This window comes from Scyliorhinus torazame, chromosome 16, assembly GCF_047496885.1.
Source record: "Scyliorhinus torazame isolate Kashiwa2021f chromosome 16, sScyTor2.1, whole genome shotgun sequence".
Lineage (NCBI taxonomy): Eukaryota > Metazoa > Chordata > Chondrichthyes > Carcharhiniformes > Scyliorhinidae > Scyliorhinus > Scyliorhinus torazame.
In genome coordinates, this window is record NC_092722.1 from 50097090 (window position 1) to 50122312 (window position 25223).

The 25223-nt window shown below is 44.0% G+C and overlaps 1 protein-coding gene across 4 annotated transcripts in view; it reads left to right on the forward strand.

The window, feature by feature from the left end:
• The window catches only part of mtor (mechanistic target of rapamycin kinase), a 436061-nt gene that overhangs the window by 326680 nt on the left and 84158 nt on the right, over nt 1-25223 (forward strand). For all 4 annotated transcript variants that reach the window (XM_072478465.1, XM_072478464.1, XM_072478466.1 and 1 more), the window contains one exon: nt 5092-5207. In XM_072478465.1, the coding sequence (XP_072334566.1) occupies nt 5092-5207 (116 nt within the window). The remainder of the gene's footprint in view (nt 1-5091; nt 5208-25223) is intronic.

A 25223-nucleotide genomic window follows, 5' to 3' on the forward strand; every position in this document is an offset into this window, starting at 1 on the left:
CGCTCGACCTACATCAAGTATCGTCCAGGGGAGGTCAACGAGCCCCCAGATGCCCTGTCCCGCAGCACGAACGCCAACCCGCAGGAGGACCGCCTGCAAGCTATCCACAATGACCTCTGCCACCCGGGGGTTACCCGGCTGGTCCACTTTATCAAGTTCCGCATCAGACATCGCCCTGGCTGCTACCCTCAACCAGGCAGGCAGACCAGTAGCATTCTTCTCCCGGACCCTCACGGCCTCCGAGATTCGGCACTCTGCAGTCGCGAAGGAGGCACAAGCCATTGTGGAGGCACTACACACCCCGCCGGCGCCGGCACCGCTACCCCCAGCCCCAACTATTCCCCCTGCGCCCCGATCCCCTACCCCGACCCTGACCAAGGTTCCGACCACCGTGCTCCCGGATGTACCCTCAACTAAGACGTCCGTGTCCGCCGCACCACTGCCCGAGCTGAGGAGGTCGATAAGGACGATCAGGCCGCCGAGACGAATGGACTTATGATGGCACTTCACTCCCGCTGGACTTTTTTTAAAACAGGGGTGCATGTGATGAACGGTTACTGTATTACTGTACCCTTATCATCATGTAAGGTGATGTCCTTTTTAGGACCGGGCTTGGAACCCTGGGGGACTCCGCCTCCGGCTCCGCCCACCTGGGAGTCATATATATGGGGCCGCCTTGTGGCCGGCACCCAATTAGCACCCGTCTCGGCACCAGGCTAGTTCTTAGCTTATTAAAGCCTTCTGTACCGTTTACTCTCTAAGCGTCGTTATTGAGGGTATAACAATCACTATGTATAATCCTTGCAGGTACTCTGCTTACTGTTTAGGCCCACCAATTTGGAACATTGTGAAACCTAACATGGGAAATAACATACAGGAAACAGATGGGCGTATCTCAGTCGAGTTTGGTTTGTCATGTTTATCCTCTTTTTCGTGCAAGGAATGGCAGGTTTTCTGAAAAGAGCAATTAAAACCTGCATACAACTGCAGTCAGTCTCCCTTAAAGATTTAAGGTCCCATTTCACTGATATTATGAGTACGCTGTGTTGTTGACCACAACAAATTAAGAGTCTGTAAGTACTTCTGCTTGGGGATAAAATAGATAATGGGGCTTCAACAACAAATTGGTTGTTGCTGAAATATTGTGGAGAATTCATGATTTGATTATCTTCATAATTGAGGCTATCTGCTCAGCTGTCTCAAACCTTGTCCAAGTCAGTAAATTGTAAACCAATTAGCATAACTCCATTACTGCTCATACATAACTTTAAAAACATTCAGTAATCATTGTCATCTTTTATTCCTGTTTCTGTTACCCACCCCACTACAAACGGTAATTTTGTGTTGGTTATGACAATTCTAATTGACCTACAGAATGTATATGATGAAGAGCCAGCCTGGGGCTCGTTTCCAGAATATAATTAGAGAGTAAATTCCGGGTGAACGTATGAAAGTATTTTAGAACTGCAGAGTTATTGTTACTATCGAATATGTTATTAGAGATGTTGATAGAACAGGAAATGATGCATTAATAAGCAGCTGCCAGTTTTTATCTTTAATTGCCATTTTTCTTTTGCCAACTTCATTTGCTTCATTTACCGATCAACCAAAACGGTGCATGTTATTGTTGGAAACCATAGAGTTGTTGTGATTGTTGCTAAAATTGCATTCAAACCCGATTTTGAAATGCAAGTCGCTGAATAATTTGCCTCTAGGGCTGCCAGGTGAGCTGAGGGGAGAACACTGAAAGAGGGCAGAAGAATATACTTTTAAATTCTCTTCATATCATAAAATCCTACAGCACAGGAGGACGCTGTTCAGCCCATACTGGTGTGCTGACTCTTTGAAGGAGTTAGTCTTACTCTTTCCCCATACTGATCAATTTCCTCCCCTTCAGTTATTTATCCAGTCCCCGTGTCTGCGTGGGTTTCGCCCCCACAATCCAATGATGTGCTGGTTAGGTGGATTGGCCACACTAAATTGCCCCTCAATTGGAAAAGAAAATAATTGGGTACTCTAAATATATATTTTTTTAAAACTAGACAACACCAATTTAAGGGAAAGGCAAAAAAACAAATGGCGAGATACAGAAACCTTTTTATGCTGCTGTAATAATCCAGGAGACTCTAAGATGAAGGTTTAGCTAATTGAATTTAATCTCAAATGTAAAGCCTCACCCACGCCGTACAACACAAATGTCCCAGCCAGGGACTAGTAGGACCCCCGGTCTGGGATGGTATTTAAAAGGCTCGATAACTAGCCCCAGCTGATGGGCCACTGTCTGTTACCATGCAGATTCATACTCCCCAAGCCCCACAGATGAGTGATCCTTCGTAGCCCTTGTAAGGGTTATCACAGCTGTAAATATTTAGGATTTAAGAGTTGCACGGTAGCATTGTGGATAGCACAATTGCTTCACAGCTCCAGGGTCCCAGGTTCGATTCCGGCTTGGGTCATTGTCTGTGCGGAGTCTGCACATCCTCCCCGTGTGTGCGTGGGTTTCCTCAGGGTGCTCCGGTTTCCTCCCACAGTCCAAAGATGTTGAGGTTAGGTGGATTGGGCCATGATAAATTGCCCTTAGTGTCCAAAATTGCCCTTAGTGTTGGGTGGGGTTACTGGGTTATGGGGATAGGGTGGAGGTGTTGACCTTGGGTAGGGTGCTCTTTCCAAGAGCCGGTGCAGACTCGATGGGCCGAATGGCCTTCTCCTGCACTGTAAATTCTATGATCTATGATCTGAATGTGAGTATGATATATGTATATTCAGTCATGGCTTTCAAAAGAGAATTGGATGAGCAACTGCAGAGAGAATTTGCAGAGCTGGGGAAAAGGGCAGGGAAGTGGGATTTAGCTGATTTGCTCTTGAAATGAAATGAAATGAAAATCGCTTATTGTCACGAGTAGGCTTCAATGAAGTTACTGTGAAAAGCCCCTAGTCGCCACATTCCGGCACCTGTTCGGGGAGGCTGTTACGGGAATCGAATCGTGCTGCTGGCCTGCCTTGGTCTGCTTTAAAAGCCAGCGATTTAGTCCAGTGTGCTAAACCAAACCAGCTCACTCTTGCAGTGAGCCGACATGGACAAGATGGGTGAAAAGGCCTTCTCCTCAACCAGTCTATGATTTCTTGGACAATGTGTAGCGATCTCCATTTCTCGCCGCTTATCTGGCTGATCCCCTCGTCTCAGGCTTCCAGCACTGTCAATCCAAACTGATTGCAAAAGTAGTTTGGGGCAGCACGGTAGCCTTGTGGATAGCACAATTGCTTCACAGCTCCAGGGTCCCAGGTTCGATTCCGGCTTGGGTCACTGTCTGTGTGGAGTCTGTACATCCTCCCCGTGTGTGCGTGGGTTTCCTCCGGGTGCTCCGGTTTCCTCCCACAGTCCAGAGATGTGCAGGTTAGGTGGATTGGCCATGCTAAATTGCCCTTAGTGTCCAAAATTGCCCTTAGTGTTGGGTGGGATTACTGGGTTATGGGGATAGGGTGGCGGTGTTGACCTTGGGTAGGGTGCTCTTTCCAAGAGCCGGTGCAGACTCGATGGGCCGAATGGCCTCCTTCTGTACTGTAAATTCTATGATAATCTATGATTGCACTCTGTCCTTACTGACAGAATTGGCATTCCCATTCTATGGTAGTTCCTCGAGTCGTGTGTCTGAGTGGTCGTGTGAGTTTCTGTCATGTTTGGGGAGTAAAATTTCTCGTAACAAAAATGAGGGAATACGTGTTTTAATGTTAATTAGTGGGTAATTAATGACCTAACAAAATCACACAAAAAAACTAAATTTCAAAGTTGGATATTCCTCCAATTTTATTATCCCATTAATGAAGGAGAAAAACAGAAAGTTCTGCCTTGGTTGTTTGAAATCAGTCTCTCATGATTGGTTCAATTGTTGATGGCATTTTCAGAACATTCATTTTTCCTTTTTTTTTTAATTTATAACTGTAAGAAATATGTTGTGCAGATTTATTGGTATCCTTCCAGGGACGTTTGTTTAAATACAGGGAATAATTTGTGCATACATTACATCACATCTCACCATTCACAAGAGACAATTTTATAAATGAGATGCTTTTGTAGGACAAGGAGTGCATAGTAATATAGAAAGGTAAAAGGAAATGTTCAGAAAAGGGTTAGTTACAAGAAACTGCATGTATTTGACTCTACACTAAAGTTTCCAGGTTGTGACATTACATTGTCTTCTCTGTAGAAGCATAGCTTATTTAATAAAATGTCTTGTGGATAACAACATGATGTTTACCTTCTGATGTAATGTAATGAGTGTAACTTCAGGCTCCCATTGAAACCTTTTCAGTTTGATCTGTTTGCCTAGAATATTTCTGAAATAAACCATTTTATATAATTCTCTCCCATTTCCTCCCAGTTCATTTTTCTCACTAGGTTTTCTCTCCGTTCATTTTTCTCACTAGTTTTCTATCCGTTTTTCTCCACCCATTCGTCACTAAAATGCATGCTGGTTTTCCTTCTGGTACTTCACCAAGGGTCATTATTTCCAATGAATGTTAGCAGGCTGAGGGACTGCAGGACACATCTCAGCTGAGCTTGATATTGTCACCCAACATAGTGCTTGCTCAAATTCTGGAGTGAACCCTTAGTAAAGGAAGGACTTCTGCACCGTGTTGGAAACTTTTAAAAATAGGGCAACTGCTGTTCATATTCACCATAGTTGGGTTTCCCAGTTAGCAGCCGATTTAAGAATCTGTTAGTACTTATGAAGAAACGGATTGAAAATGGTGATCTTCCATTTCCAACTAAAGCCTATAAGAATATTCTATTCCAGATTTAATTTGCTATCTTTTTATTATCATTGTGGAAGGTGTTTGTGAAAGTGGAATGATGGGCAGTGTCTCTGTGGTTTATGTCAATGGGAAATCAGCTTGCGATTACAAGCCACACAGTTCCTGATAAATAAGGCCATGAATCAAAATTGAACTGGTATTTTCAAAAGGAAGACCATGCATGACGAGATTTAAGTCAGTCTGTGTGAGTGCCGATGTGAGGACACCATGGAGAGTACTCTTCCTTGAATTTAATTTAATTTTGATGAATTCTGCATTATTTGTCTTTCACTCTAGATTGAAGCTTTCCAACACATGCAACACTTTGTCACGAACATGCAACAGCAAGCTCAGCACGCCATAGCTGCAGAAGACCAGCAACACAAACAGGAGCTCCACAAACTTATGGCAAGGTCAGGAATTCATTGGCTCTTACAATTTTTCTTTTGTCATTGTCTAAATTCTGTAAATATAGTAGTCTGGGTCTCTACAACTGTCAACAAATGCAGATTGCTAAGTTTATATTTGATCATATTTGATGCATGTCAGGAGTCAACTCACAACTAAACCCTACAAGCATATTTCAGCTTCTGAAATACTCCAGAGTCCGTTTGTTACCTTTTTGTTTTGTTGTGGAAGGCTTTCGTATCAGTGGAATGATAGACAAATTGGCTCTTGGGGTTCATGTCACTGGGAGATCAGCTTGCGATTACAAGCCGCAAGGTTCATGATAAATAAAACCATAAATCAAAACTGAACTGGCATTTGCAAAAGGAAGGAAGTGCAGTAAAGGTGAATAATGTCCTTTTGGCTACAATGCCTGCCCTGCTGCCAACCACCTACCATCAGCACCCAGAGTCGTGTGATATTAAGTGGCACAGATGCAAAAATGTCAGCTTCAATTCCCAGTCTGTGCTTTACTAATTGATCTCCTCCAGGGCAGCAGTTGAGTATACATTTCACCTTAACATTGCAAGCCAGGACAGGGACAAGACAGCAAATGTTCCTGGTGCTGATCATTCTCCAGTAACTCTTGCTGAATATTGAACATACCATTTTTAACCAATGCCCCTGTATCAGACTTAACTACAATGTCCTGCACGATTGATTGCATTTCCCATGTTCACTTTCTGAATTTACTCATGAAGAATGCTTTATGAGGATGTCCTGGAGTGCTACAGATGTCCAGCAAAATGGGGGTGTATACTAGTTATAGCTAACAATTTCAGAAATAGAGGCAGATGTGGAGTAAGAAGGACAAACCAGAAGAAATATGCACGCAGGAAATAAATGAGTTGGAAAAACATAGTTTAGTAGAATGGCTGTAAATGTCAAGTGTGAAGTATGTAGAGAATTGCATCAGGCGGGCCGGAGATGGTAATGTTCCAAATTATTTCTAGCACTCGCATGTGAGTCCTTTTTTCACTCTGAACCCATACATGTTTTATAAACTGTTATTTCAATGCACAGTATCTCTTTTAAGATTGGTAAACAATGATGAGTATTGAGTTCTTGCATAATGACATTCTGTTTAGTTATTCCAAATATGCAGTTGAAATGTGTGTTTCTCTAATTAAACATCAACCCAAATTGCTTTTATACTTTGTAGTTTCATGGCATAATGAAAATAATTCTGATTAAGATTTACAGAGTGACAGTCTTGCCTCAAGTGAGATGTTAATTCATGCCCCATTTGATGGATTTAGTTCTCAATGTCGGTTTTAAATCTGGAGACTATGAGGGTGACTTTCCAGGAGCACTGACCACTTATTTTCAACCTTGCTCTTTAGCCAGCCAGATGTTGTTTTGAGTAAGTCTGTGACTTAGAGATTCAGGCAACTGAACTTCTTGTTCAGCTAAGCGAAAGTCTTTTCAAAGACATCCAGGCTCCTGTCACTTTTTCACTTGACTCCTTGGAAATTAACTAATGAAATATCAACCAGTTCTATTTTCCTCCTGGAATTGCTTGAGAAACAAGATCTGGGAATTCGGTAAGAAATACTTGAGGGATGATGAAGGGACACTGCTGTAGTTGGGGAAGCTTTCATTATGAATTGCTCCCTCTTGATAGTCTTGTATGGGTCGAGATTCTCTCAACTTGAAAAATATTAAGGTAGATAAGTCCTCGGGGCCTGATGGCATCTTCCCCAGAATACTGAAGGAGGCTAGAGAGGAAATTGCTGAGACCTTGGCAGAAATCTTTGGATCCTCACTGTCTTCGGGTGATGTACCGGAGGACTGGAGAATAGCCAATGTTGTTCCTTTGTTTAAGAAGGGTAGCAAGGATAATCCAGGGAACTGCAGGCTGGTGAGCCTTACGTCAGCGGTAGGTAAATTACTGGAGAGAATTCTTCGAGACAGGATCTACTCCCATTTGTAAGCAAATGGATGTATTAGTGAGAGGCAGCATGGTTTTGTGATGGGGAGGTCATGTCTCACTAACTTGGTAGAGTTTTTCGAAGAGGTCACAAAGATGATTGATGCAGGTAGGGCAGTGGATGTTATCTATATGGACTTCAGTAAGGCCTTTGACAAAGTCCCTCATGGCAGACTGGTACAAAAGATGAAGTCACATGGGATCAGGGTGAGCTGGCAAGGTGGATACAGAACTGGCTAGGTCATGGAAGGCAGAGAGTAGCAATGGAAGGGTGCTTTTCTAATTGGAGGGCTGTGACTAGTGGTGTTCCGCAGGGATCAGTGCTGGGACCGTTGCTGTTCGTAGTCGATATAAATGATTTGGAGGAAAATGTAACTGGTCTGATTAGTAAGTTTGCAGACGACACAAAGATTGGTGGAATTGCGGATAGCGATGAGGACTGTCCGAGGATACAGCAGGATTTAGATCGTTTGGAGACTTGGGCGGAGAGGTGGCAGATGGAGTTTAATCCGGACAAATGTGAGGCAATGCATTTTGGAAGGTCTAATACAAGTAGGGAATATACAGTGAATGGTAGAACCCTCAAGAGTATTGAAAGTCAGAGAGTTCTAGATGTGTAGGTCCACAGGTCACTGAAAGGGGCAACATAGGTGGAGAAGGTAGTCAAGAAGGCATACAACATGCTTGCCTTCATTGTCCGGGGCATTGAGTCTCAGAATTGGCAAGTCATGTTGCAGCTGTATAGAACCTTAGTTAGGCCACACTTCGAGTATAGTGTTCAATTCTGGTCGCCAAACTACCAGAAGGATGTGGAGGCTTTAGAGAGGATGCAGAAGAGATTTACCAGGATGTTGCCTGGTATGGAGGGCATTAGCTATGAGGAGCGGTTGAATAAACTCGGTTTGTTCTCACTGGAACGACAGAGGTTGAGGTGCGACCTGATAGAGGTCTACAAAATTATGAGGGGCATAGACAGAGTGGATAGTCAAAGGCTTTTCCCCAGGGTAGAGGGGTCAATTACTAGGGGGCATAGGTTTATGGTGCGAGGGGCAAGGTTTAGAGGAGATGTACGAGGCAAGTTTTTTTACACAGAGGGTAATGGGTGCCTGGAACTTGCTGCCGGAGGATGTGGTGGAAGCAGGGTCGACAGTGACATTTAAGGGGCATCTGGACAAATACATGAATAGGATGGGAATAGAGGGATACGGACCCAGAAAGTGTAGAAGATTTTAGTTTAGACGGGCAGCATAGTCGGCACGGGCTTGGAGGGCCGAAGGGCCTGTTCCTGTGCTGTACTTTTCTTTGTTCTTTGTAATGAAATGCACATGTTTGTAGTCTGTGGCCTTCCCTCCTCCCAATAGCGTGATGGAATACTCCTCACTTGGCTGCATGGGTGCATCTCCAGCAATGCTGATGAAGCTCAATTGCATCTAAGGGAAAGCACACTGCTTTATCAGCGCCTTATTCACCTTAAACGTTTATTCCTTCCGGCACATAGTCATAGCAGTGTGCACCATCTACAACAGCATCTTCTAAACCTGTGACCGTTACCACTTAGAAGGATAAGGCAAGGGAACATCACTACCTACACGCTCCCTTCAAAATTCACGCACCATCCTGATTTGGAAATATCTTGTCACTCACTCCATCATCACAGGGTCGAAATCCTGGAATGCGCATCCTAACAGTACTTTAGCTGTACTGGTCCATCATTGGGTTGACTCAGAAAGCTACTGCGTGCCTGACAAAACTATTCAATGTCAGCAGAGAACCAAAATTGTTATGGGAGATAATGTGGCGGCTATGATTTAATGAGCATTGTTACGACACCCTGGGCAAGGGCACAGTCAATTCCAGCTCACCTTGACCCAGAGTCGCAACACAATTGAAGGACTAAACCATTCTTAGAAAAATACCCAAAGTCTTTGGCTGCCCAACAATTATAGTCACCAGGTTTATTAATAACAAGAACTATAATGAAATATGGAGCAAATACAACTGGTTAACCATTATATAATTCCTAATCCCCCACTTTAACTTGCCCCACCCTCTAATCATACACACATAAGATAAACAAACACAGAGGAGAAGAGAGGTGAAATCTTTGCTTCAGATGGCTGTCTCTACGCACACCTTCCTTCAAACCAAGTTTTCCGGGCGAGGTCTTCTGTTTGAAAACTAGCAGTATCATAAACTATGTGGAAACTTCTTGAATTCCTCATTCTCTCTGCTGCTTGACATAAAGATCCATGTCCATTAAGCATCCAGGGATCAAAAATTATATCGGCAATAATAAAGAAAGGGGGAAAAAGGGAATCAACAGGAAAGACCCTTACAGCAATTCTATTAGAAAGCAGCAGAATGTGCAATTGAGACAATATTTGAAATATTCTGAAAATCTTCCAAGAAAAAAATCATTTTATGAATGGAGTAATTTATGTGCAATTATAATCCAGAGTTTCCATTTTTTTAATGTTTATCCCAAAGGAGGTTTATTTCATGTGGAAATATTTTGCTCTGAACATGTTATGCAATGTGTTTCCTGAGGCATAGTTGCCTCCAAAGAATTTGATGGAAAACAAAATTGATATGATTTTCAGTATTCTTGCACTATTGCAAGAAAGGTAGACTTGCACTTGGCTAACATAACAGCTAGACGTCTCAAATCCCTTAACATAAAATAAAATACTTCAAACTGCAATCATTTGGTATTATATGGGTAAAAAATATTAATTGCCTCAACGTGTTCAGGATGCTTTATTCAGTTTTGCCTCTTCTTAATTTAAATGCTGCTTTCAATGTGGTGAAGCATCCCAAAGCACTTCATTAATATGAGAAGAATTAGTCATTGAGCAGGAGTCAAAGAATGATTATGGGGAAATTTCAAAGTCGAGGAATTACAGCAGAGAAAACAAACCATTTGGTCTGACTATGTTTATGGTATATGTGATTTCTCCCACTATAATTGCAGCTATACTCCCTCCCTGCTCCATTTGCACATTCCTCCAGCTCCTTGTCATGTGAGAGTACCTTTAAGAAATGGGTGTTTACTACTGCACTGATGTCAGAGAGTGGGTGGAGCTGGGCTATCTTGTCAGCTTTTTACTTTTGTTTTAGGCTGTTTGCTGCAGGGTGTGTTTTTGTTTTGCTTTCAGTGTTGGAGCTGAAGCCAGACAGAGCAGGTGTACAGTTGATCTCTCTGCCATGGAAAGACTATCTCTTGATCATTTGGTGAATTCAGAATTATAAATGTTCTCAGTAGTGAATGTAAACCTAATGTGCTTCTGTTAAAAGGTGTTTATTTTGTCTTCTGGATGTTGTTTGGGAAGTTATTAAGGATTACTTAGTGTTGTATTCTTTGGGGGTTGTATTTGAATTGATGGTTGCTAAGATGTTCCCTGTATGTTTTTAAAAAGTTGACGTGAGTTCATAAGAATAAACATTGTTTTGTTTTAAAAAATACTTTTCCATTTCTGAACTACCACACCTGTAGAGTGGGCCATGTGCTCCCCATACCGCAATCTATTAAAAGTTTTGGGTCAGGTGAACTCCATGATACACTTTGGGGTTCTCTAAACCCTGGCCCATAACAAATTGGGGGCTCGAGGGGGATAAAAGTCTATCTATCTAAGACAGTGAGGGGTGAGCATATTGTGGTTGCTTATCAGGTGTGGTATTTTAGTTTAAGTAGGGAGTGTGCTGTGGACAATGGCTCTTTCATTGGCTCTGAAGTTTTTGGGGGTGGAGACGGTCACACGTAATACCTTACGGACAGTGACTAAAAGCAGACTGTTAGATTTGGCAAAAACGACTTCCGGGTGCGGCGATAACCAGCTAAGTCGCACGTTTCGGCAGCTCCCGGTGGAACGGACTTTTGGGCTCTTAATAGGAGCCCCAACGGCAATTTTAACGGCTAAAAACACTGTGTGGTAAACCAGAAGGGAATACCCCCTGGATACGGATGGAAAAAGGAGAGGAAAGCGGCCGGATTGCAGAGGATCCTCTAGAGCAGCGGCAAGGAAGGCAAGCACAAAGCAAGATGGCGTCGGAAGGTGGCCGTTTGGTATGGGGCCCTGACCAACAAGAGTTCCTGCGGCGCTGTGTGAAAGAACTAAAAAAGGAGATGAAGAAGGAGCTGCTGGCCCCGATATTACAGGCGATTGAAGGGCTAAAGGAGGAGCAAAAAATCCAGGAGCAGGAGCTTCGGGCCGTGAAGGCAAAGGCCGCTGAAAATGAAGACGAAATACAGGGCCTGGTGGTGAAGACAGAGATGCACGAGGCACAACACAAAAGGTGTGTGGAAAGGCTGGAGGTGCTGGAGAATAATGCGAGGAGGAAGAATTTAAGGATTCTTGGTCTTCCCGAAGGCGCAGAAGGGGCGGACGTCGGGGCATATGTGAGCACGATGCTTCACTCGTTAATGGGATCGGAGGGCCCGTTGGAGGTGGAGGGAGCTTATCGAGTTATGGTGCGAAGACCGAGGGCTGGAGAAATACCTCGAGCCATAGTGGTGAGATTTCTCCGCTATAATGACAGAGAGATGGTCCTCAGATGGGTGAAGAAAACTCGGTGTAGTAGGTGGGAGAACGCTGTGATCCGCGTATATCAAGACTGGAGTGCGGAGGTGGCGAGAAGGAGGGCAAGTTTTAATCGGGCTAAGGCGGTGCTTCACAAAAGGAAGGTCAAATTCGGAATGTTGCAGCCGGCAAGATTGTGGGTCACACACCAAGGGAAGCACCACTATTTTGAGACGGCAGAAGAGGTGTGGACATTTATTGTGGACGAGAAGCTGGAATAGGCGGACAAGAAAAAGAACGTTTGGGACAAAGTGGTGGGGTGATTACGTGGGGTGAAGGGGGGAAAAAGGGGGAGGGGATGATTTTTCAAGTTGTTAATCTTGCGACCCTGTAACTTTTCTCTCTTCCCCATGTTGGGGGGGAGGGAGGATGAGGAACTGTGGGCGCCGGTCATTAGGGGCGGGGCCAAGTGGGAAATGCGGGCTTTGTTCCCGCGCTATGGTAATCATGGCGGGAACAGGGAAGCAGGAAGGAGGGGGCCTCGCACAGTGGGGGCCGAGGTCAGCCACAGTTAACCCGAGGGGGGTTAACTGGGTTGCTGCTGCTGGGGAGAAGGGGGAGCTGGTACGGGGTGGGGTGGTCGAGGTGGGAGGGCGCCGTCGGGGGGATATACGGGCACGTGGGAACCGGGTGAGGAGCTGGATTAAAAAAGGGGATGGCTAGTCGACAAGGGGGTGGGGGGGTAAAGAGCCCCCCAACCCGGCTGATCACGTGGAATGTGAGAGGGCTGAACGGGCCGATTAAAAGGGCACGGGTACTCGCACACCTAAAGAAATTAAAGGCAGATGTGGTTATGCTGCAGGAGACGCATTTGAAACTGATAGACCAGGTCAGACTATGCAAAGGATGGGTGGGGCAGGTGTTTCATTCGGGGTTAGATGCAAAGAACAGGGGGGTGGCTATATTAGTAGGGAAACGGGTACTGTTTGAGGCAAAGACCATAGTGGCGGATAGTGGGGGTAGATACGTGATGGTGAGTGGTAGATTGCAAGGGGAGGCGGTGGTTCTAGTGAACGTATATGCCACGAACTGGGATGATGCAAATTTTATGAGGCATATGTTGGGACGTATCCCGGACCTAGAGGCGGGAAAGTTGGTAATGGGGGGAGACTTCAATACGGTGCTGGACCCAGGGCTGGACAGATCGAGGTCCAGAACCGGGAGGAGGCCGGCTGCAGCTAGGGTGCTCAAAGACTTCATGGAGCAGATGGGAGGAGTAGACCCCTGGAGATTTAGCAGGCCTAGGAGTAAGGAGTTCTCGTTTTTCTCCTATGTTCATAAAGTATATTCACGGATAGACTTTTTTGTTTTGGGAAGGGCATTGATCCCGAAGGTGACAGGGACGGAGTACACGGCCATAGCTATCTCGGACCACGCTCCACATTGGGTGGACCTGGAGATAGGAGAGGAAAAAGAACAGCACCCACCCTGGAGAATGGACATGGGATTATTGGCGGATGAGGGGGTATGTTTAAGGGTGAGGGGGTGTATTGAAAGGTACTTGGAGCTTAATGACAATGGGGAGGTTCAGGTGGGAGTGGTCTCGGAGGCGTTGAAGGCAGTGGTTAGAGGGGAGCTGATATCTATCAGGAGGAAAGGAGGAGGGTAGGGAAAGGGAGCGGTTGCTGAAAGAACTTTTGAGGGTGGACAGACAATATGCGGAGGCACCGGAGGAGGGACTGTAGAGGGAAAGACAAAGGCTACATGTAGAATTTGACTTGTTGACTATGGGTAATGCAGAAGCACAATGGAGGAGGGCACAGGGTGTACAGTACGAATATGGAGAGAAGGCAAGCCGGTTGCTGGCCCACCAACTGAGGAAGAGGGGAGCAGCGAGGGAGATAGGGGGAGTGAGAGATGAGGAGGGAGAGATGGAGCGGGGAGCGGAGAGAGTGAATGGAGTGTTCAAGGCATTCTACGAAAGATTATGTAAAGCTCAGCCCCCGGAAGGGAAGGAGAGAATGATGTGCTTTCTGGATCAGCTGGAATTCCCTAAGGTGGAGGAACAGGAGAGGGCGGCACTGGGAGCACAGATTGAGATGGAGGAGGTAGAGAAAGGGATTGGGAGCATGCAGGCGGGGAAGGCCCCAGGACCAGACGGATTCCCGGTGGAATTTTATAGGAAGTATATGGACTTGCTGGCCCCGCTTTTGACGAGAAACTTTAATGAGGCTAGGGAAAGGGGGCAGCTGCCCCCGACTATGTCAGAGGCAACGATATCGCTCCTCTTAAAGAAGGAAAAAGACCCACTGCAATGCGGGTCCTATAGGCCCATTTCCCTTTTAAACGTGGATGCCAAGATTCTGGCCAAGGTGATGGCGACGAGGATAGAGGACTGTGTCCCGGGGGTGGTCCATGAGGACCAAACCGGGTTTGTGAAGGGCAGACAGCTTAACACAAACATACGGAGGTTGCTCGGGGTAATGATGATGCCCCCGCCAGAGGGGGAAGCGGAGATAGTGGTGGCGATGGATGCTGAGAAAGCATTCGACAGAGTGGAGTGGGATTATCTGTGGGAGGTGCTGAGTAGATTTGGCTTTGGAGATGGGTATATCGGATGGGTACAGTTGCTGTATAGGGCCCCGATGGCGAGTGTGGTCACGAATGGACGGAGGTCTGATTATTTCCGGCTTCACAGAGGGACGAGGCAGGGGTGTCCCCTGTCTCCGTTATTGTTTGCATTGGCGATTGAGCCCCTGGCCATAGCACTGAGAGGTTCCAGGAAGTGGAGGGGAGTGTTTAGGGGAGGAGAAGAACACCGGGTATCTTTGTATGCGGATGATTTGTTGTTGTATGTTGCGGACCCGGTGGAGGGGATGCCAGAGATAATGCGGATACTTGGGGAGTTTTCGGGGTACAAATTGAACATGGGGAAAAGTGAGTTGTTTGTGGTGCATCCGGGGGAGCAGAGCAGGGAAATAGAGGATTTACCGCTGAGGAAGGTAACAAGAGACTTCCGGTACTTAGGGATTCAGATAGCCAAGAATTGGGGAACCTTACACCGGCTTAATTTAACACGATTGGTGGAACAGATGGAGGAGGATTTCAAGAGATGGGACATGGTGTCCCTGTCACTGGCAGGTAGGGTGCAGGCGGTTAAAATGGTGGTTCGCCCGAGATTCCTCTTTGTGTTTCAGTGCCTCCCGGTGATGGTCACGAAGGCTTTTTTTAAGAGAATTGAGAAAAGTATTATGAGCTTTGTGTGGGCCGGGAAGACCCCGAGAGTGAGGAGGGGGTTCTTGCAGCGTAGTAGAGATAGGGGGGGGGGCTGGCACTACCGAGCCTAAACGATTATTACTGGGCCGCCAATATGTCAATGGTGTGTAAGTGGATGGGAGAAGGGGAGGGAGCGGCGTGGAAGAGATTGGAGAGGGCGTCCTGCAAGGGGACCAGCCTACAAGCAATGGTGACGGCACCGTTGCCGTTCGCACCGAAGAAATACACCACAAACCCAGTGGTGGTGGCGACACTAAAAATTTGGGGGCAGTGGAGACGGCATAGGGGAAGGACGGGAGCCTCGGCGCGGTCCCCGATAAGAAATAACCATCGGTTTGTTCCGGGGAGAATGGATGGGGAATTTGGAGTATGGCAAAGAGCTGGGGTAGTACAACTGAGAGATCTGTTCCTGGATGGGACGTTTGCAAGTATGGGAGCGCTGACGGAAAAGTATGGGTTGCCCCAAGGGAATGTGTTTAGGTATATGCAACTGAGGGCGTTTGCGAGGCAACAGGTGAGGGAATTCCCGCAGCTTCCGACGCAGGAGGTGCAAGATAGAGTGATCTCAAAGACATGGGTGGGGGATGGTAGGGTGTCGGATATATATAGGGAAATGAGGGACGAGGGGGAGATCATGATAGATGAGCTGAAAGGGAAATGGGAGGAAGAGTTGGGGGAAGAGATCGAAGAGGGGCTATGGGCTGATGCCCTACGTAGGGTAAACTCGTCGTCCTCGTGTGCCAGGCTAAGCTTGATACAATTTAAGGTTTTACACAGGGCGCATATGACTGGAGCACGGCTCAGTAAATTTTTCGGGGTAGAGGATAGGTATGGGAGATGCTCGAGAAGCCCAGCGAATCACACCCACATGTTCTGGTCATGTCCGGCACTACAGGGGTTCTGGGTGGGGGTGGCGAAGGTGCTTTCCAAGGTGGTGGGGGTCCGGGTCGAGCCAAGCTGGGGGTTGGCTATATTCGGGGTCGCAGAAGAGCCGGGAGTACAGGAGGCGAGAGAGGCTGATGTTTTGGCCTTTGCGTCCCTAGTAGCCCGGCGCAGGATATTGCTTATGTGGAAGGAAGCCAAACCCCCGGGCGTGGAGACCTGGATAAATGACATGGCAGGGTTTATAAAGCTAGAACGGATCAAGTTCGTATTAAGGGGTTCGGCTCAGGGGTTCACCAGGCGGTGGCAACCGTTCGTCAACTACCTCACAGAACGATAGAGGGAATGGAAAAGAAAGAAGGCAACAGCAGCAACCCAGGGGGGAGGTGGGGGGGGGGGGGGGGGGGGGGGGAGGACCCGGGCGGGCTCTCAGGGATGTCATTGTATATGTATAGGCATTTGTTTTAGGTAATGTATATTGGACTGTTAGATTGTACTTTTGGAGAGTAACTATTTTTGATAAGGCAGTTGCCATTTAGTTTTTGTTTATATATTATTTATTTATTTGTTTAAAACTGGCCACTGTTATTTATATTGTTTTATTGTTGTTAAAAAGAAAAACTGTGTACTGTTATGTTTTGGCCAAAAAATCTTGAATAAAATATATTCTTTTTAAAAAGATTTGGCAAAAACATTGCAGTTGACATTACCTGACAAAATGCAAAAAGATGAGGTTATTATGGCAGTGGATAAGAATTTAAAGTTGCCTGAGATACAGTTTGACTCATTGGAAATGGCAAAAATTCAGTTACAGATTAAACAAATGGAACATGAGAAAGCATTAAAGCAGCTTGAATACGAGAGAGAGGAAAACGAGAGATAGAAAGAGATAGAGAGGAAAAAGAAAGAGAGAGAGAGGAAAAAGAAAGAGAGAGGGAGGAAAAAGAAAAGGAGAGAGAAGAAAGGAGAAAAGAAAGAATAGCCCCAGCAGAACAAAATGAAAGAGAAAGGGAGATACAGATCAGGGAAAAAGATAGAGAGAGAGTTTGAACTTCAGAAGATGGCCATGAAACATGACAATCAGTTAAAATTGGCAGACGTAAAGGGACACGCACAGTTGGATGATAATGATGAGGATACTGAGAAAGAGCGTCAAAGTCGAAGGCTTAGTGGGAATCTATTTAAATGTGTCCTAGCATTACCAAGGTTTGACGAGAAGGAGGTAGAAGCCTTTTCCATTTCATTTGAGAAGTTGGCTAAACAAATGCAATGGCCACAGGACATGTGGGTATTACTTATTCAAACAAAGCTGATAGGTAGGGCTAGTGAAGTGTTTGCATCACTACCGGAGGAGGTATCTGGGACATATGAGGAGGGGGAAAAATCCATTTAAGGTGCATATGAACTAGTGCCTTTGGACAAAGGTTTAGAAATTTGAAGAAAGAATTTGGTCAAACATACATGGAGTTTGAAAGGATCAAACAGGAATTTTGATAGGTGGATAAGAGCTTTCATAGAATTTACAGTGCAGAAGGAGGCCATTCGGCCCATCGAGTCTGCACCAGCTCTTGGAAAGAGCACCCTACCCAAGCCCACACCCCCACCCTATCCCCATAACCCAGTAACCCCACCCAACACTAAGGGCAATTTTTTAGCATGGCCAATCCACCTAACCTGCACATCTTTGGACTGTGGGAGGAAACCGGAGCACCCGGAGGAAACCCATGCACACACGGGGAGAACGTGCAGACTCCGCACAGACAGTAACCCAAGCCAGGAATCTAACCTGGAGCTGTGAAGAAATTGTGCTAACCACTATGCTACCGTGCTGCCCTGCCGGGCTTTGAAAATAGACCAAACGTATGAAGCTCTCAGAGAAATTATACTTTTAGAGGAGTTTAAAAATTCAATTCCTGATGTAGTGAGAACTCTAAAAATTCAATTCCTGGTGTAGTGAGAACTCATGTGAAGAGCAGAGGGTTAAAACTGCGAGCTTGGCAGCAGAAATGGCAGATGATTATGAATTAGTTCATAAATCAAAGCTTGATTTCCGACATCAGTTTCAGCCTGTGAGGGATAGAAACTGGGGACATGAGAAATACTCAAGTGGTAAAAATAAAGATGATCTGATGGGAGATAATAGGGAGAGTGTACCTCAGATTAAAAAAGAAATCCAGGAGGGTGGAAAAGAAATGAAAAGTTTAAAATGTTTTCACTGTAATAGACCAAGCCATGTAAAGTCACAGTGTTGGTGGTTGAAGAAAAGCACTGGGAAGGCTGATTTGGTAAAGCAGGATAAGACAGTGGGGTTTATTAAAGTGGTAAAGGAAAGCCCAAGTGAAGTGAGGTGCAAAAGATTGTACAGCCTGATCAAGAGATGATTGATAAGGTGCCAGATCTCTTTAAAGAATTTACTTGTGTGGGTAAAGTTTACTCGTGTACCAGGAAGAGCAGATAAAGAAGAAGTCACAATTTTAAGAGATACGGGAGCTAGTCAATCTTTAATGGTAAGAGATGAGGAGTTATGTAGTTTGGGAAGAATGTTGCCAGAAATGGTGGTAGTATGTGGAATTCAGGGTGAGAGGAGTAGTGTTCAATTATATAAGGTAAGGTTGGAAAGTCCAGTGAAGAGTGGTGAAGTGGTAGTAGGAGTAATAGAGAAACTATCTTGTCCAGGAATACAGTTTATCTTGGGTAATGATATAGCTGGATCGTAGTTGGGAGTGATGCCTACGGTGGTTGATAAGCCAGTGGAGAATCAGATAACTGAAGTGTTGAAGGACGAATATTAAAGGTCACAAGAGGAGAAATCAAAGAGTGAAGATGAAGTTGAAGTGCAATTATCAGAAATGATTTTTGATCAGATGGTTGAAAGAGAACAAGAACAGGTGGAGGATGAGGCGGATATTTTTAGTTCAAGAAAATTGGCGGAGTTACAATAGAAAGATGTAGAAATAAAACGGATGTATCAGAAAGCATACACGGAAGAGGAATCTGAGAGTATACCAGAGTGTTATTACCGTAAAAGTAATGTCTTGATGAGAAAATGGAGACCTTTACATATGCAGGTGGATGAAAAAGTGGGCAGAAGTTCATCAAGTAGTATTGCCGGTAGGGTATAGAAAGGAGGTGTTGCGAGTTGCACATCAGGTACCAGTGGGAGGTCATTTGGGAATAAGGAAAACTCAAGCTAAAATCCAGAAACATTTTTATTGGCCTTGACTACATAAAGATGTAGTTAGATTTTGTCAATCATGTCACACATGTCAAGTGATAGGGAAACCTCAAGCAGTGATAAAACCAGCACCCTTAATACCCATTCCAGCATTTGAGGAACCTTTTACAATGGTCCTAATTGATTGCGTAGGATCGCTTCCGAAAACAAAAAGTGGGAATCAATATCTTTTGACGATAATGGATGTGTCTACTAGGTTTCCAGAGGCCATTCCAGTACGTAATATTACAGCTAAAAAGATAGTGGAGGAGTTACTTAAATTCTTTACTAGATATGGACTACCCACAGAAATTCAATCGGATCAAGGATCAAATTTTACTTCAAAGTTATTCAAAGAAGTTATGGATAGCTTAGGAATAAAACAATTTAAATCAACTGCATACCATCCAGAATCGCAGGGAGCGTTAGAAAGGTGGCATCAGACATTAAAGACAATGTTGAGGGCTTATTGTCACGATTATCCAGAGGATTGGGATAAAGGAATTCCATTCGTACTGTTTGCAATTAGGGATGCACCTAATGAGTCAACCAAATTTAGTCCTATTGAACTAATTTTTGCTCATGAGCTAAAAGGACCACTTAAATTGATTAAGGAAAAATTGGTGAGTGAGAAATCAGAACTTACATTATTGGATTACGTGTCAAATTTTAGGGAACGATTAAATAGAGCAGGTGAATTGGCTAGACAACATTTAAAAGCTGCACAAAATGTGATGAAACGGGTAGCGGACAAGAAATTCAAAGTTCGTAGTTTCGCCAATGGAGATAAAGTTTTAGTGTTGTTACCAGTGGTAGGTGAACCTTTAAAAGCAAGGTTTTGTGGACCTTATCAGATTGAAAGGAAATGAAGTGAGGTGAATTATGTGGTAAATACACCAGGTAGAAGGAAGACTCACCTAGTGTGGCATGTGAATATGCTTAAAAGGTACTTTGAAAGGGAAGGATAGAAAAAGGAGGCGGTTTTAATGATTCTAACCCAAAGTGACAAACCAAATCCAGATGACTGTGAATTTGACATATCTCAAATTAAATTGGAAAATGAGGAGGTTCGTAAAAATCGGGATAAATTGTTGAGTTACCTTCCAGAGGAAAAATGGACTGACTTGAAAGAGTTATTGATATCACATGGGCAAGTTTGTGGAGATAAATTGGGAAGTACTAAAATGGCTATACATGATGTAGATGTGGGAAATGCTGCTCCAATCAAACAACATCCATACAGACATAACCGTTTAAAATTGGCACAGGTTAACAAAGAGATTGAGAGTATGCTTAAAAATGGCATAATTGAAGTGGGCTGCAGCCAATGGAGCTCACCCATAGTGATGATACCAAAACCGGACGGTACCCAATGGTTGTGTGTGGACTATAGAAAGGTTAATGCAGTTACAAGAACGGACTCTTATCCTATCCCACGTTTGGAGGATTGCATTGAGAAAGTGGGACAATCCGCTTTTATTTCTAAACTGGATTTACTTAAAGGTTACTGGCAGGTACCTTTATCCGAAAGGGCGAAGGAGATTTCAGCTTTTGTGATTCCAGATGGTATATACCAATTCAAAGTTATGCCATTTGGCATGAAAAATGCACCAGCCACGTTTCAACGGTTAACTAACAAAGTTGTTTCAGGATTACCCAATTGTGCGGTGTACATCGACGATCAGCCAGACATGGAAAGAACATTTAAAACATCTGTTGGAGTTATTCGATCGACTTCAGGAGGCAGGTCTGGTGGTAAACCTAGCCAAAAGTGAATTTGGAAAACCCCAAGTCACTTTCCTTGGCCATACAATCGGACAGAGTTGAATGGTCACACGGGATGTGAAATCAACAGTTATTGAGGAGTTTCCGATAGCCTCAAAACGAAGGGAAATAATGCGACTTTTTGGCATGTGTGGATTTGATCGAAGATTTGTGCAAATGTTTTGTAGCGTGATTGCTCCACTGATGGACTTGCTGAAGAAACGTCGAAAATTACAGTGGACAGCGGACTTTCAACAGGCATTTGACTGCCTGAAAGCTGTGATAACCAATGCTCCTGAGTTGGAGAATTACAAGGGACTCTGCGATCAGATTGAACTAAAGTATCTGACTTTAAAAGAGAAATGCCGAGGCGTAGAGAAATGGACGGATCGTGCAGAGACTTTCTTGTTCAAAGAGACTGTCAATCAGGAAGGATTTTAGTTGGAGGAAGAAGAACAAAAATTGACTAAATTATTGTACCTGTTTGCGTGTGTTTTCTTTTTAAACAAAAAAGTATATTTAGTGTGTACATTTCTTAAAGGATAGTGAAAAGGTGAAAAATGAAACCATCTTGAAGTTGATGGGGTTTTTTTTCTTGGGGGGGAGGTGTCATGTGAGAGTACCTTTAAGAAATGGATGTTTATAAATGGGTGTGTATATAAATATCTGTAGTGAGAGTACCTTTAAGAAATTGGTGTTTACTACTGCAGTGATGTCAGACAGTGGGTGGAGCTGGGCTGTCTCAGCTTTTTACTTTCATTTTAGGCTATTTGCTGCAGGGTGTGTTTTAGTTTTGTTTTCAGTGTTGGAGCTGAAGCCAGACAGAGCAGGTGTACTGTTGATCTCTCTGCCATGAAATGACTATCTCTTGATCATTTGGTGAATTCAGAATTATAAATGTTCTCAGTAGTGAATGTGAACCTAGTGTGCTTCTGTTAAAAGGTTTTTTCTTTTGTCTTCTGGATGTTGTTTGGGAAGTTATTAAGGATTACTTAGTGTTGTATTCTTTGGGGGTTGAATTTGAATTGATGGTTGCTAAGATGTTCCCTGTATGTTTTAAAAAGGTTGACGTGAGTTCATAGAATAAACATTGTTTTGTTTTAAAAAATACTTTTCCATTTCTGAACTACCACACCTGTAGAGTGGGCCGTGTGCTCCCCATACCACAATCTATTAAAAGTTGTGGGTCAGGTGAACTCCATGATACACTTTGGGGGTTCTCTACTCCCTGGCCCATAACATTCTTCATGTGTGCATCAATGCCACTCTTAAATGCTTCAGTTCTATCTGCTTCAGTTAGTCCACATTGCAGCAAGTTCCACATTTCTCATGCTCTGGTGTTGTGAGGAGGCATTTGAGGGGGGAAGAGAGACGGTCACAAATCAGTCAAAAGCAGATATTTTCCTTAAGTATCGGATTGGTTTTGCTGATGTGTAGTTTTTGTTATCCTGTGTTAAGCATAGTTATATTTAAGTGTAGGACCCTGTTCCGGATGAAGCAAAAGTGCATCAGATAGTCATGGACGGAATGGGTCTATTAATATTTATGAATATTTGTGGGTTCGCAAATTATTGAAAGTGTGAATAAACATAAACTAGTGCACAGTTTGTTTCCATCTTAAAAGCTATACATTCTGCAGCCAATGGTTTTAAATAACATTTAGACTGCAGCTTTGTTCTTGTGTTTTTAACAGTCTATGCCCTATGACTTGCTTCAAGGTCTGTATCTACATGAAAAGACCTACAAAAATGTAAATATTTTCCAATTAGCATTTGTGTCTTATGCCCAGAACCAGGCTGACACAGAAAATGTTATATTGTTGAAGGCATTGAATTTTGGTAAGCCCAATATCCCTGTCTACCTGTTCAATTTGGGCATAAAAGTTCATCATAAAAAGATCATGGCATTTTATTTTGAAGAGGATGAGTGCTTCTTGCCAACTGTCCTCCTCCAGGTCCACCAAAAGCAATCAACACTGCCATAACTGTATGTGGGAATTTGCAAGATGACTGGTGCATTTGCTTACAAAAAATGCAACTGCATTTTAAAATCATAATAATAATCTTTATTATTGTCACAAGTAGGCTTACATTAACACTGCAATGAAGTTAGTGTGAAAAGCCCCTAGTCGCCATACTCCGGCGCCTGTCCGGGTGCACAGAGGGAGAAATCAGAATGTCCAATTCACCCAACCAGCACGTCTTTCGGGACTTGTGGGAGGAAACCGGAGTGCCCGGAGGAAACCCACGCAGGCACTGGCAGGAGCAACAATGCTAACCATTGTGCTACTGTGCCCCCTAAATTGACATGAAACACTTGGTGATGCCCTGAGTATACTGAAGATGTTATGGAATGCATGTTTTGGTGACAGTTCTTTTCTGGCTTCTGCTTGCTCCCTGGTGACCCAATGAAACTGTAGGTATTAGTTTAATTCCCGCTTTGTTATTTAAAATTAGCACTACTTTATTAAAATATAGTAGACACAAAGTTATGTGAATATTTTATGCTGGAACCAGATACCAGCATATTCCACAGGCTAAAGGGGTGCAGCACGGTAGCACAAGTGGTTAGCACAGCTGCTTCACAGCTCCAGGGTCCCAGGTTCGATTTTGGCTTGGGTCACTGTCTGTGCAGAGTCTGTACATTCTCCCCGTGTCTGTGTGGGTTTCCTCCGGGTGCTCCGGTTTCCTCCCACAGTCCAAAGATGTGCAGGTTGGGTGGATTGGCCATGATAAAATTGCCTGTAGTGTCCAAAAAAGGTTAAGTATGGTTACTGGGTTCCGGCGATAGGTTGAGGCGTGAGTTTAAGTAGGGTGCTCTTTCCAAGAGCTGGTGCAGACTCGATGGGCCGAATGGCCTCCTTCTGCCCTGTAAATTCTATGACGAACTGGGAGAAAAAACAGGAAAATCTGTAACTTTCTTTTGTTTGTAAAGTCCCACAAACTATTAGCAATGTGTTTCTAGAAGTTATCAAAGCTCTAACAGTATGTTTTATTTTCAGCAGAGGATAACTTTGTACTTTTGTGAAGGCCAGAATTCCTTTTGCTCCAAGAGTGTAGAGTATGCAAATACTGAAGGAAATTTGAAGGAAAGCAAAACTAAAACTGAGGTTTTGTGACTTTTGCCCCAGAGTTCCCAACGAGTCAGCCTGAGCTTGCTGTGAAATGTTTAGGGTTGTAAGTTTCCAGATTTATTACTGAGAAATACTGCCCCAAGATTTCTTCCCTATTTCAAGCGCACTAAAACAAAATCTACAAGGCATTCCATAGCACATTTTTAATATGGACATAATTCAGGCTCCAGCTACATACAACACTTGTTTGTTCACTTCTTTTCTATGTTCATCATAAAGTTAAAGGGCTTTTTGTTTTGCTTTTTATGTTGGTCTGTAAACTACCAAGTTTCATTAAACATCACTGAAATACTTGGCCTGTATTTTAAATTCCTGCTTTGCTGTATGGAAATAAAATTAAAATGCCTGCACTTAACAATTTGCACATGGTCCCTCTCTGAATAATCGCTGTTTGTCTTCTCTCTCTCTGCTATTTTAGCTCTGTATCCCTTGATACTCTTACCTAACTCAGCCTTGAAAGCTCCAATTGTCCGAGCATCAACAGCCTTTGGGGAGGTGGAGAGTGGCAAATTCCTATTCCCCTTTGTGTGAAAATGTGTTTTTTTATTCTTTTGAACGGTCTAGCTCTAATTTTAAGATCATATCACTGTGTTCATGATTTTGCCAGCAGAGGAAATAGTTTCTCCATACCCACTCTGTTAAATCTTTTTAACGTTTTTAACACAACGTAGCAATCTGACATTGTAAGTGGATCTTATTACAATTGAGTTGTGTGAATAAATTGTTAAAATAACATCGCAATAGATGGATAGCAGAAGATGGGGCTAATAGCTCATGCAAAAGGACAGCACCTCTGGTAAATGCAGTACAGCCTCAGTACCACCCTAAATGACAGACCTGACTATGGCAAATGCAAGAGTAAAGCTTGAAACCCCACCCTTTCAAAAAAGATAAGAGTGCTACCGCATGGACCAAGCTGACAGTTAAACAATTGGAATATAATACATAGTAAAGGTTGTAGCAATTGCTGTTCTATTTGCACAATTTCTCGACAACCTGTCCTGAACATCCCAGGGGTACCATTGACCTGAAACTTAACTTGACCACTCGCATAAATACAACAAGAACAGTTGAGAGACTGGGAATTCTACTAGGAACAGATCACTTCCTGACTCCTCAAAGCCTGTCCACCATCTACAAGGCACAATTCAAGAGTGTGATGGAATACTCTCCATTTGGCCAGATGAATGCAGCTCCAACAACACTAGAAACTTGACACCATCCAGGGCAAAAGCAGCTCATTTGAACAGCACCCCATCCACCACC